General features: G+C 39.7%; 1 protein-coding gene across 9 annotated transcripts in view; it reads right to left on the bottom strand.

Annotated features, from left to right (window-relative positions):
- ASB7 (ankyrin repeat and SOCS box containing 7) overlaps positions 1–13,547 on the bottom strand; it is a 31,755-nt gene that overhangs the window by 17,120 nt on the left and 1,088 nt on the right. For 2 of the 9 annotated variants that reach the window (XM_040569719.1, XM_040569721.1), the window contains exons 2-4: positions 13,441–13,536; positions 7,976–8,074; positions 4,539–4,799 (exon numbers count right to left, since the gene is read on the bottom strand). In XM_040569719.1, the coding sequence (XP_040425653.1) occupies positions 4,539–4,749 (211 nt within the window). In that variant the 5' untranslated portion in view covers positions 4,750–4,799; positions 7,976–8,074; positions 13,441–13,536. Of the gene's footprint in view, positions 1–4,538; positions 4,800–5,595; positions 5,910–7,975; positions 8,075–9,599; positions 9,622–9,808; positions 9,833–10,167; positions 10,423–10,452; positions 10,737–10,794; positions 13,133–13,370; positions 13,537–13,547 lie in introns of those variants that run through there. The other 7 variants (XM_040569717.1, XM_040569723.1, XM_040569720.1 and 4 more) reach the window with 7 other exon arrangements.

Genomic DNA, 13,547 nt, shown 5'->3' with positions numbered 1-13,547 from the left:
TTCAAATTCTGCCTTCTCTCTTCCACTCTGTTTTGGGCATGCAAGTCAATCATTTCTACCTTCTAGCTGAGGCACAAGATATTGCTGCTAGCCTGGTTAGTCTATGCCATTTCTGAAGTCAATCAGACCTTCCCCAAATTTTGTGTGTGTATGCTTGTGTGCACAAATATTTTTATACAAGTTGTTGCAATCCAAAAGCTACAGTTTAGTTCACAAAATAAGAATGTGCCTTCTCTATGGTTTTAAGTTCCTTCCCATATCTTCTCTCCTCTCAAAATTTCATCACATTAAGGTCAACCAAAAAAATACGATGTCATGTAAGACAAGTGTCTCAACAAGAATAGGAAAGAAATGTCTTACCTGGGCAACGAAGGAACACAAACAACTAACCTTCCAAAACCAAGCCTGGTAACAAAAACTCATGATAAAAATATTGTGATTCCTGTTAAGATTATGGGCTTCTAGTGAGCTAAGGGTACCAGTTACCCCCTTGATTAAGGAAGCAATTTTAACAAGACCAAAACATTATCTGCTGCTATTCAGCAAATGTCTTGCTGCCACCTCCTGTAGAACTTTTGAACTGCACAAGGGCTTTTAGCAAAAGTTGGACCTGTGTTATATCACATACAATTTCTATCCTTTCAGTCCCTGCATTAGCAAAAAGAATACTGGAAAGCTCATGTTGCCTTAAAAGCTTTGGTTGCTATACTTTTTTTAAATATAAAAAAAGGCTTCAACATGTTGTAAAGTAACTGTCTCCCCTGGAATGCAAGCAAGGTAGAAATGAATTGGGAAAGAATTCACTTAGCTTACCTTTCAGATTCTGCAGAGGGGTAAAAAAGTACCTGGTACAAGCGTATTTAACTAGGAAGGGATGAAGCCAGCACTTGCCAGCATTTCTTTATCTTGCCTCCATCCTGATTGTTTGACAATTATAGTTATTTCTTCTCAAGCTTCCCATAAATTTGGGGATAGCAGAATCTAGAAATATGAACAGCTGCATTTGGTCACTTCTAATGTTCTTAAATATAACGCAAAATACAGTGACATAAACCTTGAGCTGCTTATCAAGGGTACCGAATTACTATAATCAACCTCACTTGAGACAGAAAATTGCAACACAATGATACTCGTGATCTTAGTTCATTTTAAAGTTGGGCACCTAAGCTAGTCATTTAAACTCGACTGTTAATGAGACTCATTTCTAATACTGTAATCTAGAGAATATATAGATTCCTAAAGAAGTCTAAAATTTGAGTTTTAATTTACTGCTCAGTGAGACAGCTTCCCTTCTTTCATGACACGTTCATTACCTTACTGTATCAGTCTCATTTGGGAAGCCAAGAAAGCAATGCTTCTGGCTTCGTAACGTACTTCTATTATTTCAAGTGTACTCCCCCCAACTAGGACTTAATTCTGACCACATGGTTTAGAAACATGGCTACTGCATGGCTAATTTTTAGGACAACATTGATACAAAAGACATCCACAAAGGCATTACTAAACAAGACCACTATGAGCTTTAGGGAGGGATAAGCATTTGGCATTCTTTAGTTTCTCCTGGATTCTCCATGACCTTAGAGCTAGATACCTTGCAGCCAAGACTAAAAATAAATACATCTGCTTAGATACTTCCGTTACTCTTCAATTTCCGAGAGCTTTAGCAAATCATTTTTCACTTTAATAGAAGTAACAAGAAGCTGTCCTGCTCAATTAATGTTGAGAGTTATCACCAAGAGACAGCTAGCAACTACTCGCTTTCAGGACCTTAGACGGTGGTAACTTTAACTGTGATGGGAATTTAAAAAACTGTTTTTGTGCAGCATTATATTGAGACAGACAATACCTCATTTTAAAAGCAAAAAAATACATTTAAAGGGGGGAAAAAATAAAACTTGCTCTGCTATGCAAAAAATCCAAGATCACTGAAAACTATACCCCCTGTTTTTGTTTTGTTCTCCTACTGAGCGTTGTGACTCCGGATTGTTCCTGTGAATACAAAGAACTAGCTTCACGGAATCTTCACTTTATTAAAATGTGACAAATACATTAAGTCAAATTCACTATTTTTCACTTATGAAAACTAAGTTTCTCCACACTTCAGTTTCCACATTGCATAAGAATACTTATCTGACCTACAACCTCTGTACCTAGCTGCTATTTCTACTGGCTTTACCCTTAAATTTGAACTGTTACTTTAGGCGTTTTGCCCATCTATCTGTCTCTCCTCCTTGTTTGGCAGAAAATAAATGCTTCCTCCTGTTGCACCACCTCCACTCCTATCAGCCAAGCTGCATACACAATGCTGTCCCCTGGCTCTTTTCTTTGCTGGCGAGCAATGCTGGAAGAAGAGAGAGAAAAAGCAGGAGGCAGCTAGGTCATGACTCCCATAAGAAGCTACCTCTTATTTCCAGGTCAGCGATCAGATTCCTTCTCAGTGTTTATTATCCAAAATCCATCTCAAACTCACTACCACTCAAGCCTATGTCAGCGCTCTTCCAGTGTCCAAGATCTGAGGCGTAGCACTCTACCCTCAGCAACAGCCCAGCATGGTTTTCTCGTTCCTGTCCTATGAACATATTTCCAGCTCTGCTAGGCTTTGGCATCACATCTATCACCAGTCTCCCCCTTCCTTCCACTAACCCTCAGGTACCCTCTTTTCTCCAAAACTTCGTCCACTCCCTCCCCTTTATTACCAATACACACCTAGTCAGTTCTATATTCTGCTTACCATAAGTTTCATACCAGAAAATGACTTCTTTCACCCCAATATCATTTGGGTCCAAAGGGATTAACACCCAATGTCAAACTAATCTCCTTCTCAGAGGGAGGAAGGTGGAAACTTAAGAAAGGTAGACACAAACCTCTCACTAATGAGGCAGGCATGATTAAGTTTGCTTTTAACAGTCAGCTCATTCACTGCTTATTAGCTCACTTGTGACATTATTATGTTTTAAATACTCATTATCTTTTATGCCTCTGTTTTGAGGCAAAACAAGGTAAGGCACAAAACAGTGCCAATTTTCTGAAGGGAGGCTCAGCTACAGAAAAGCTGCTGTAGATGACTAACCCTCACACTATTTGTTACTCAACTTTCTAGTCCTGGTGATTAAACTCTGTGCTGCTTCCAGCACAAGGAATCTGTCTCATTACAGACAGTTTTCATCGGGCATCATATTCAGCTTGTACTTCATATAGAAAACAGTAACAACAAAAGATAGAAAAACAAAACAAAACACTATGCCAGCAGCTATTTAATAGCAAAACCTCTACAATGAAGATAAACAGGGTTTATGATTTTGTTTTTCCAGGTCATCTTCAAGCTTGCAAACTTCTAGCATACATTTTGAGACTCACAGCCTATAAAAATGAAGATTTGAGATTATCTACAGTACTATATTTAAAAAGTAGAGTTTAAAGTTATTTATTTGTACAATTCAGTTGCTTCCCCCCCTTTCAATAACAACTTTGAGGGTTTGATGGTATCACATAGTTAGAAATTGCAGTAGGTATATATAAACGGGGTCCAGTTGTTCAGGTTGTATTTTACTACTGCTCTGAAATAACGTACCATTAATTGGGCAAATACCACAAGCCCATTAATGCCACTCATTTTTAAAGGTGATTTATCTATACATCTGACAAATACTGCAATACAAACAAGGGGACCATGACCAAACCTCATATAAGTAAAGCATCAAAAAGATGATTCATTTCAGTTTCCATGGGACTAAAAACATCTTAGTTCATGATTAAGTTGATAAGAACAGTGCTAGAGTAGAGGATGCTGTTCTTTAAGAACGCTATTCAGAATGTGGAGAACATCTGATTTTTGGTTTCCCTCTCTAGTGTCGCATTAGAAGTTTAAGACTATCAATTTCTAAATCTTTAGGTAGCCTTGGAAAGATACAGCAGAAAGAAATTCTGACTGTACCATTCAACGGGGAATAAACATCACCCAAGCAATTATATCACTTAAACAAAACTCAATTATTTCTCAAAATAAATCTTGGCTATGGATAGATGCAGGAGAGGTATAAACTCAGCTGGACTAGCTGGCACTCAAACCCTCGCACAATGTTTTCATAAAGTTCAACAGACTGTGTTAAAACCTACACAGAAATGTAAGTCTTTAATGTGACTTGTTAACTTCCGAGAATTATGAAACAATCTTCCCTACAATTTCAACTCAAGGACCTGCCTTCCTTAATAACAGCCTCTAACAGTAGAAAGACCTACAGTGAGTGCATTTAAGTTTATAATGAGCTCTTTGCCCTATTTTTATAATGCTTATTCATTCTTTTAACAGTTCCTGGGCGATTCTGAAAAAACTGTCAGGTATTAAGATCTAAAGCTAATCTATTACCTCATTCACAGAGCATGCATCAGAGAGAAACAGAAATGAAGCAGCACTCCAATGAAAGAGAAAAAAATCAAAAGTAGTCTGGCAACTAATTGGTGCTGGAAAACCAAACAATGGGAATTGGGATAGAAAGCTGTGAGATGGGATTCAAGATTTCTCTCTCTAGGCAACTCACCTCCATGTTCAAGGAAAACACGGACACATCTCTCTTTCCCTCTTGCTGCAGAGAAATGAAGCAAGGTCCAGCCATTGGCATCTCGACCATTTGGAGAATATCCTTGCTCCAGCATCTTGCGCACGGTGTGAACATCGCCAGCAGCAACTGCAGCCTGAATCTGCAACTCTTCCTGTAGTTCAGGGTTTCTCCGACAGTGATGGTGTAACATCCTAGCTGAATCTGCCTTTTACAGAAGCGTCATGAGGTCGCACTAGTCACCTTGAATCAATATAAAGCATGAATTAATTAGGACTGGAACCAGGAAAGAGATCTGAAAAAAATAATTAGTACTAATGAAAAGCAATGCTATGATTTACTCTCTATATGCAGAGCAAAGCCATCTTATACATAGGATAAAACACAAGTAATCACACTTTTGCTAGCAAAATCTTAGTATGCACCATTGAATTGCAACTAAAAAGGACACTTACACATAATAAATTGTAAACATTTCTTCAGAAATGACAGCATCAACAAGCAGACCACAGTTAAAGCACCTGAACAACAAACAGGATGAGAGATCTCCAGGACCCAACATCCCTTTAAGATCACACCCTGGTTAATATCACTGCTCTGGAGATACTGCTACATACATCATCTAAACTGTTGCATGAAACAGCACGGTATTGCTACAGCAATTGAACTATGATTTTTTTCTTTATTATTTTTTCTAGAAATATGTCACCTCTAAACTTAATTGAAAATGTGTTCTGTTACTAATATAATCTTTTCCTGTGACCTACTGCACAGGAATATTAGTAACACCAATGTTCAAAGTGAAAACTTTAATCCCCTCTTCCCCCCCAGTTTTTTTTTTTTTTTTTAAACATTAGAGTCTACTGCCTGTATTTTGTCTTGTGGGCTTCTTTATTAGTACATAAACAATGTAAAGGACCTTTATATTCCAAAACCAGGCAAAGATACTATATGAGACCTAAGAACATAAAAGTGCAGTTAATACAGTCTTGCCAAACACTATGAATACATATATCAGAGCAGTTCAACGTATAATTACCTTGATAAAGTATAAGAGAGGGCTGGGCCAAAAGACTACCTAAAGTAGCCACTGTCAGAGAGCCTAGATATCAGCATATATTGGGGAGAAAAAAAAAATACTATACTCCATGCCCTGTTTGAAAAGCACTCATCTGCAGTTCTACTTGCTACCCAGCTGAGGACAAGAAAAAAATACAGGTACTCAGAAATTCCTTCACAGCACACAAAATCTGTTCAGTATTTACATTTTCACATACACTGTGTATCATATTCTATTACCAGGTATTCCTAGAATGGAAAGGAATATTAGAAGAATAATTTAGGGAATGAAGAAGAGGAATTATTAAGGAATGCTGAGCAATAGGAGTCTCAGAAATTATTGCAATGAATGTTAATGCAGAACTATAATATTAAAGAAAAAAATGTATTTAGACTGCTGTAAAGTTAATCAAGAGTAAAGTACAACAAGAAATTCCGAAGATGAAAATGAATTTTAAGCAATCCTTAAAACTTACACCAACCCCCGTTTTATTAGAACATCGACTCACATTACCACCTAAACCTTCGTTTACGTAAATAAGGATTTCCAGATCCTCATGATTCATAGGTCACTCAAAAGGCATTGCAATCAACTCCTCATATCCCACTGGGCACTTGTTTTTCTGTGATCCAGGTATGCACACAGACAATAGGAAAGTGAAAACATCAATCACTGCCATCCTTCCAGATAAAGGCATAGATGCCTATTCACTCTTCTTATTACCTGGTTGTGCTCATTGCAAAAATGTTATTAACGTGCTGCTTGCAGAGATATAAACTTATAATGAACAGGTAGCTACAATGACCCTTCTTACACAGCGAAAATGGAAATTACATACAGCAAATGCCTGCCTTTGACATTTATAAATGCTTCAAGATACCACATATGGCAATAGAGACTAATTCAGCACAGGGCTATGAAAGACAGCTATTTAGCTCAATAGGTCATACATGGCTTAGACACTGTTTTGGTTTCATTTTATAGTATGGACTCCATTATCTGACATTGGAAGAAAGGGATTTGCAAACTGGCACCTGCTCGATAGGTTCAGCTTTGGCATCATATTCAAAAATCAAACTCGACTAATCTGATGACAATGGAAGTATTTCTATTGACTCTAATAGGCTTTTGCTAAGCTCTTTTCTAAACTCCAATTAGCACTTCAAGATGTGCTCACCTATAATACAGGGAGCTTGACTTCGTTCTAGATCACACCACTAACAGTACCGTTAATGAAATTCCAACTGCAAGAACAACATATTTGGATTTATAGGTGGAAGCTGACAGAAGAAAGTATTTGATAGTAAGTATGAGTTAGGGGGAAATCCTTCCGAAACAAAATCAAAATGCCCCCTTTACCCTCTACCCTCCCCCCCCCAAAAAAAAAAAAGAGCATGCCCCTTATTTTCTGTGTCAAAAAACAAGATATGTAAACTCTTTTCCTCAAACTGAGGATATCTGATGGAAAACATTCTACCACCATTGTTACAGTCCCTACTGGTAAAGGAATAATACCTGCAAGATCCCATAGTGTCCTGAAAATGAAGATCAAACTTGTTGTTCAAAGTACTACAGAAAGAGACAAAGTGACCGTACAGGTGAGAAGAAATGGATTTCTCATTTAAGGGGCCAGCAGTATCCCTCCCAAAAGTATCTACGAAGACAGTTGGTTAAGAAAAAGCAAAGCTCTTTATATCACACTTCTCAGCTGGTGGGTACATTTGTAATGCAGCATTATAAAAAGTTGGCACTGGCCCCATATGTTGCATGTGACTAGCAGAGCTTATTCAAATTAGCTAGTACTAAAGTACGTAAGTACTAAAACATACAAAGCAGAAGACAAAGTCAGGCATAAGCAGCTCCTTTTATCACTTGCGTAGTTTCTGTAAATATCTACTCTTCTATCTCACCCCTATGGCAAGCAATGAAATTCAAATTACAAGAATACTTAACTGCAGCATTGAAGGTTTCAGGATAGTACTAGACATACCAGCTTTGAAAATAGGTTAATTTCCACTCCACGGATCATTTAGAAATCCCGTTTATAAATCTCCATTTATGGCATCAATCTTTGGAGAAGGAAAGGGGGACTACTGGAATTCATTAGCCAATTGGCACTTTAAATATTTAATGTTTTGTAACTATAAACAATCTCATTCAGAATGTAGTATGCATTTAGATTGCTACATACTGTCTTTCTTCATGCAAGTAAAAAATTAAAATGACTAAGTATGAAAAAAATGTACATATATATTCTTGGTATAATGACTGTAAAGCGGCATGAAAATAAAGGACAATAACAACAGTTTAATTGATTTTGCAAGCACAAAAGGATAAATTCAACGCATTCCTGAATTACCTTACGAGGGGTTGTCAGTCTTTGATGGATGTCCCGCTCTTCATTGTCTTCACTATTCATAATCCTGCGTGCCCATGTGTGTCAAACAACCTGCTACCCCTTAAAAAGAACGATATTTCTTGTTAGGGACAAAAAGTAAGAGGTCTACCTACTTTTACCCTGGATCTGCACTAGAATGATACATTTTAATACCCTCATGGCAAAAAGAAGTCCCCAAGTATGTTTTCCTTCATTATCAGACAGTCCTCTAGAGACTGGGGTGGGGAGAGTCTCCTTCTGCCAGATGAAGAGAGAAGGCTACAGAGATTAATTTACAGAAGGCAAGAGAAACTAGAGACGTGCTTCCCCTCTGGAGTACACCTTGAAGAAATGGTCTAAGCCCTTCTCTACCCATTTCACATATCTGTCCTGCCATGGAACAAGGATGAATGCAAAGGTTACTGTAGATATTTCTGCCTGACTTCTCTACATCTTCCCATGGGAGCCAGATGCCAGGAAAAACCTTCAGGATCCGCTTAGCTCCTCCCAACCCGTGTCTGTTTCTTTATCCCTATCCCACCTATGTTTTTCTATCTCAAGAACAAAGGCTGACACGACAGAGCGCTGCTTTCCTCGTCCTTCAGCTGGACTTCTGTAGCACCACCAGGTTGCTCCGCTCTCCCTCACGCAAACAGCCAGGCTCACAAACAGGTAAACACGCCTTCACAGTACAAGCAATACCTTCAGCCCCAAAATCGTCACCCCTTTCTCCACACATCAAACCTTTCATTTTAATATCCAGGTTTACTGAACACCAGTTACCATACCTATCCATTTCCTTCCTTCAAACCAGCCTGTCTTATTCTCCTTTGTTGTCACCTGCAGCTACCAGCATCAGTCCCAACATCTGACCACTCCTCGTGGCACCACTGAGAGCCTTGAGTGACCGATATTATTTCATTAATTCATTGTACACCTCTCTCTGCCTGGCCTTTCTTTCGCTCTGGCTGCGAGCTGTTTGGGAAAGGACCCCTCATCATGTTTATGTGCTGCAATACCACAAGCAATAAAAGCAATAATTACTTCACCGTGTAGCAGATCACACAAACTGCGAGTTCTGTCTGCTGCATCAGACCAATTTAAGAACCGTGTAGCTTTTAGCTTAAAATTTCTGTCACTTAACGCAACATAAAATCTTGCTTTCCTGATGGTAGCTCAGAAAAAGAGGATGGAGAAAAGCTCTCTTCATCCCCCTGATGCACGTTTTCCTAGAGCTTCGCTTCCCAAGATAAAACACACAAGGCTTGCAGAGATGCTCACAGCCCTGCACAAAACTGCACTGCCATGACCTAATTTGATCACATTTCTAGCCTTGTTTTTGCATAGTTGATCAGTCATTAGTTCACCTTTTTTTTTTTTAAATTTTTTTGCGTGATTTTCACTTAAAAACCCACACATTTTTTATTAGCTGATGCAAATTAGAATTGCACTGACTTCACAGACTACAGACAAGGTAACAGATTGCTCCACTAAAAAAGTAACAAGCTTTTTTCCCCCCAAAGGAAAATTAGCTGCATATGGCAAGAGTAAGATCTGTAACTTTAATAAAAAGAAGTTATATTTAGTGAAAGTAAAGCTCACTTACTCAACTTGACAAAGTTTGCTTAAAATACTAATAATTGTAGTAGAAGTCGCATACTAACTAAAGAAAATAAGACAAACATCATCATTTTCTTTGACAACGGGACAATTTATCAATAGATATCCTAGACTTCTCTACATTAACGCGTTATTTCATTCAAGTCATTGCAAACGTTATGTGGAAAATGAATTCCAGCATGTCTGTGCGTGCACTTGAAAGAAAAATTCAAGGCTGGTACTAAAGACAAGACCTTAGAGGGTGGTATTTTGTTCATTCACACGGCCTAACAGGCTTTATCCCCCAGCCACCAGATTACATATCCAACAGCAGAGCAAGGATTACACTTACTGGCACCAACCTAACTGTATACAATAGGGAAAGTGTATCACTACTCGTGACACTTAATATCTAGCACAGAACTAATCAGGGTAGGTCCTGAAGTATTCCAGGACATTTAAACCAACCAACCAAAAAAAAAAAAAAGAAAGCCCTGTGGAATAAGGATAATCACATTAGCATTCGTTATTCTCCCACCCATTTCAAAACTCAAGCAAGCTAAACGTGTTCTCACTCAAATGGCATTTCAAAAACGGACAACGTGTTTGACAAAGAGTCTAAACGCAACCATCATCTTCCTATGTCGCTTGGCTTCTTATCTCAGGAGCTGTACAGACAGAGTAAGGCAAACAATGTTATTTGTGTTCTCCTATCGCAATCACGAAGTTTGCAAATAACATGTGAAATATCAAAATTTCACAGAGCCTGACGGTCCTGAATATATTTCCTGCAAGCTGCTCTATGCTACATCCCAGACAGACATCAAGCGAAGTAACCAAGTGACTGAGATGAAAATCACCGAGCTACGCATGCGTAGTGCTGGCGCTGGAAGCAATGAGTTAATAGTGCACGAATCTTCCCAACCATCACAGAACTACTGCTACTTCAAAGGAAAGAAGCCTTCACACTTCCTAAGCGGTCATTAAGAGTTACAGGGTTCTCATGAGGGCATCAGTAATGCCATCTTATAGCTGGGACACGTTCAGCTGAACCAAGAGAGCTAATCTAAAAGTGCTCCATCGACTTCAGGTGGTTATGGTACCGCGTGGTGCTGTCAGGTGCTGTTAGATACTAACAAGCAGCTGCTGGGCTGGCACATTCTGCAGGCGACTGAAATTGAAGTTTAGAGGTATCATTTTACCAACTATTATCCGTTTCACGGAGAGGCTGAGGTCTGACTTTTGGGCCTGGTGGAGAACTAGTGAAATCAGCCAGCTCAGGTAACTTCGGGTCTGCAAACAGGAGAGCAACAGAGGAGACATCACCTTCAGAAAGCGCTGGCAACGCATCAGCTTTAACCATCCTGAGGATTCCCGCCCAATACATTGGCAACCTTAACCACAAGCAGAACCCCGTGAAGAAAATGCTGTGACTCCTTCCAAACCAAGGAGCCCTCTGTCAGTGTTACAGCGAGGCCTTGCAGAGCTTTTTCAGTAGGGAATGCTGCATCAGACTATCACAGCTGCAACTCTCCTCCCTCAGATCTCTGCAACTCTCCTCCCTCAGATCTGCACTGACCAACTGCAGGAGCTCGTGGCCTGCAGCATGCTTTGCAATCCTCCTGTACCAGCATAAAACACATCCCCTCTTCTCACCTACAGTTAACAAGTCTCAAACAGTACAAGTGAAATGAAAAGTTCGCCTTAAACTCAGTAACAATTCATAGCAAGTGTTAATGCGTGAGACTTATAAATTTGAACATGATTTGCTGTCATTAAAGTATCCAACCACCAACTTTTCAATGGAATGACAAAAGCAGGAGGAAGAAATAACTGGTTCAAACCTCACTAAAGCTATCACTTCAGTCCTAATACTTATAAGACAGCTGATGAGCAGAGTTCGCTTCATTCAACAGTCTCTGCGTTTCTTTTTAATATGGCCTAAAAGAAACGAACTGGACAGGATTCATTGGATGACTTCAGCAGATAAAGCAATGTTTTTTCACTGCAACAGTATCATTCTGGAAGGAAATGCTGGAACAACAGAAAACAGCCTCTCAGTCTACTCATTTCCTTGAAGGGTTTAGAATTCACAATAAGGAAAACCAAATCCAAAGCGGGTATACAGCCTGAAGATAATCCAAACACACAACAAGCCAACACACTGATGTGTGTATCTAAGGGGACAGCTATTCTTGCAGTGCACTGCATTCCTTCCAGGGCTCGAGAGGAGAACTTCAGCACGCCATTTATCTCTGTATCTTGTTTTGACCACGTGTAAATTTCTGCCAGAAGCTAATTCCCCGATTCCTGGGAATCCAGTTCCAGCCTCTACAGCTGGATCACACTTCACTGCATTGGCACTCCACGTTAGGAAGGAGCTTCACAAAACCACAGACGCATTCGCCAAAGATCTCACGGCTTATCAGCACCAAGATGTTCTGCTGGAGAAGCTACACTAACGCAAGGCCCACGTTAGACCCACGGGATGGGCTGCAAAGAGGTTGTTAGAACAATCCAACTTTACAAAGCAGTTGTGCCATAACTGCACTACAAAGTTCGTATTAATGCACATCTGTCCTACCAATTAGCATAAAAGCCCCTCCTGCCATCACACCGGGCACGTCCACGTGTTCCAGTAACACGTATGTGACTTTGCAGCATTCTATCAAAATAACACAGATAATTTCTTTACTACCTTCAATAAACATCTCAGAACTTGTGGTACTGAGGCATTTTCTACTTAATCTGCGCAACAGCTTCCTCTCAACATACGATGAGGACACACACATCAGAATACAGATCCACCCCCGACCAAAGCCACAGGTACTGCTTTTTCCCCTGCAACTAATGCCGAGAAATAATTTATTGCTGACAATGCAAAAACATTCTGGTGCAGTCAACGACATCTCTGACAACACGACAAAGACCGGTGGGACCACGCTGAGGATATTTGCCAAAATAACACAACCGCATCTACTTTTGAAACGGATTATAATGGAGTCAATACAGACTTGGCATTAAAAGAACAGGCAGAAACGCCATTATTTGGAGCACAGTAACAGCAGGACACAGAAAAAGGCTGACTGCCATCATCTACCCCCCCCAATACTCTTTCTAGAGCCCATCTCTTTATCTTCTTGCCATGTAAAACAAGCACTTCTCCCTAGGAAGTGTTCTCGCTCTGATCCCAAACCATCCTCCTCTTACCAGCAGGGCTCAGTTTTTGATGACTCCTTTCATTTTTTTTCTCCTTAAGCATCTAACAGCATTATCTTCTCCTGTGATCTCAGCCCACAAGGTACTCGTAAACAAACACCATCCAATTAAACGCGCGGCGATTTTCGCAACTCAGTTAAAATACAAAAAAAAAAAAAAAAAAAACCTGACCCATGCAAAAGTTCGGTACAACTGAACCAACAAAATGCAGTTACCATGACCTGCTCCGGTAACGATTTTAGAATCGGAGCAGAAACAAGTCAGGTAAGTTGGCGAACAGGCTGAAAGAACCGACCCTTTTCGCTACCCAGAGTGAAGCCGTTCAAAATGACGCTCCTGAGATGAAGAGACCCAAAAAAAACGTTAAGCAGCAACTCAAGATCAAAATATCGTTTGCAGGTTAAATTTAGAAAATGACAAACTGTTACAAAAAGAAAAGAGGAAGAGTGCTTCAAACGGGCCTCGGAGCTTTCAAACTTCTGAAGCTCAACAGCAAACAGGTTTTGAAAGAACAAAGACATTTAATGCTACCTATTCAAATCTGTGGAAAAACACTTACAACGAGAGGCCCCAAACCCGGGCAAACTGTGCGTCTCGGACGATTCTGACAAGTCTACATGAATTATCACCTTTCCGGGGATTTTTTTGAGCGCCGTTTTCTCCCTTCTGTCTTATTTTGCTCTTTGGAGTCACGATTCTTAACTCTCCTTTAAGGCAGCTTAAACCTAAAAAAGGA

The sequence above is a fragment of the Cygnus olor genome, chromosome 11 (assembly GCF_009769625.2).
Source record: "Cygnus olor isolate bCygOlo1 chromosome 11, bCygOlo1.pri.v2, whole genome shotgun sequence".
Lineage (NCBI taxonomy): Eukaryota > Metazoa > Chordata > Aves > Anseriformes > Anatidae > Cygnus > Cygnus olor.
Note: the sequence above shows the minus strand (reverse complement) of the source record. Positions and strands in the feature narration are given on the sequence as shown.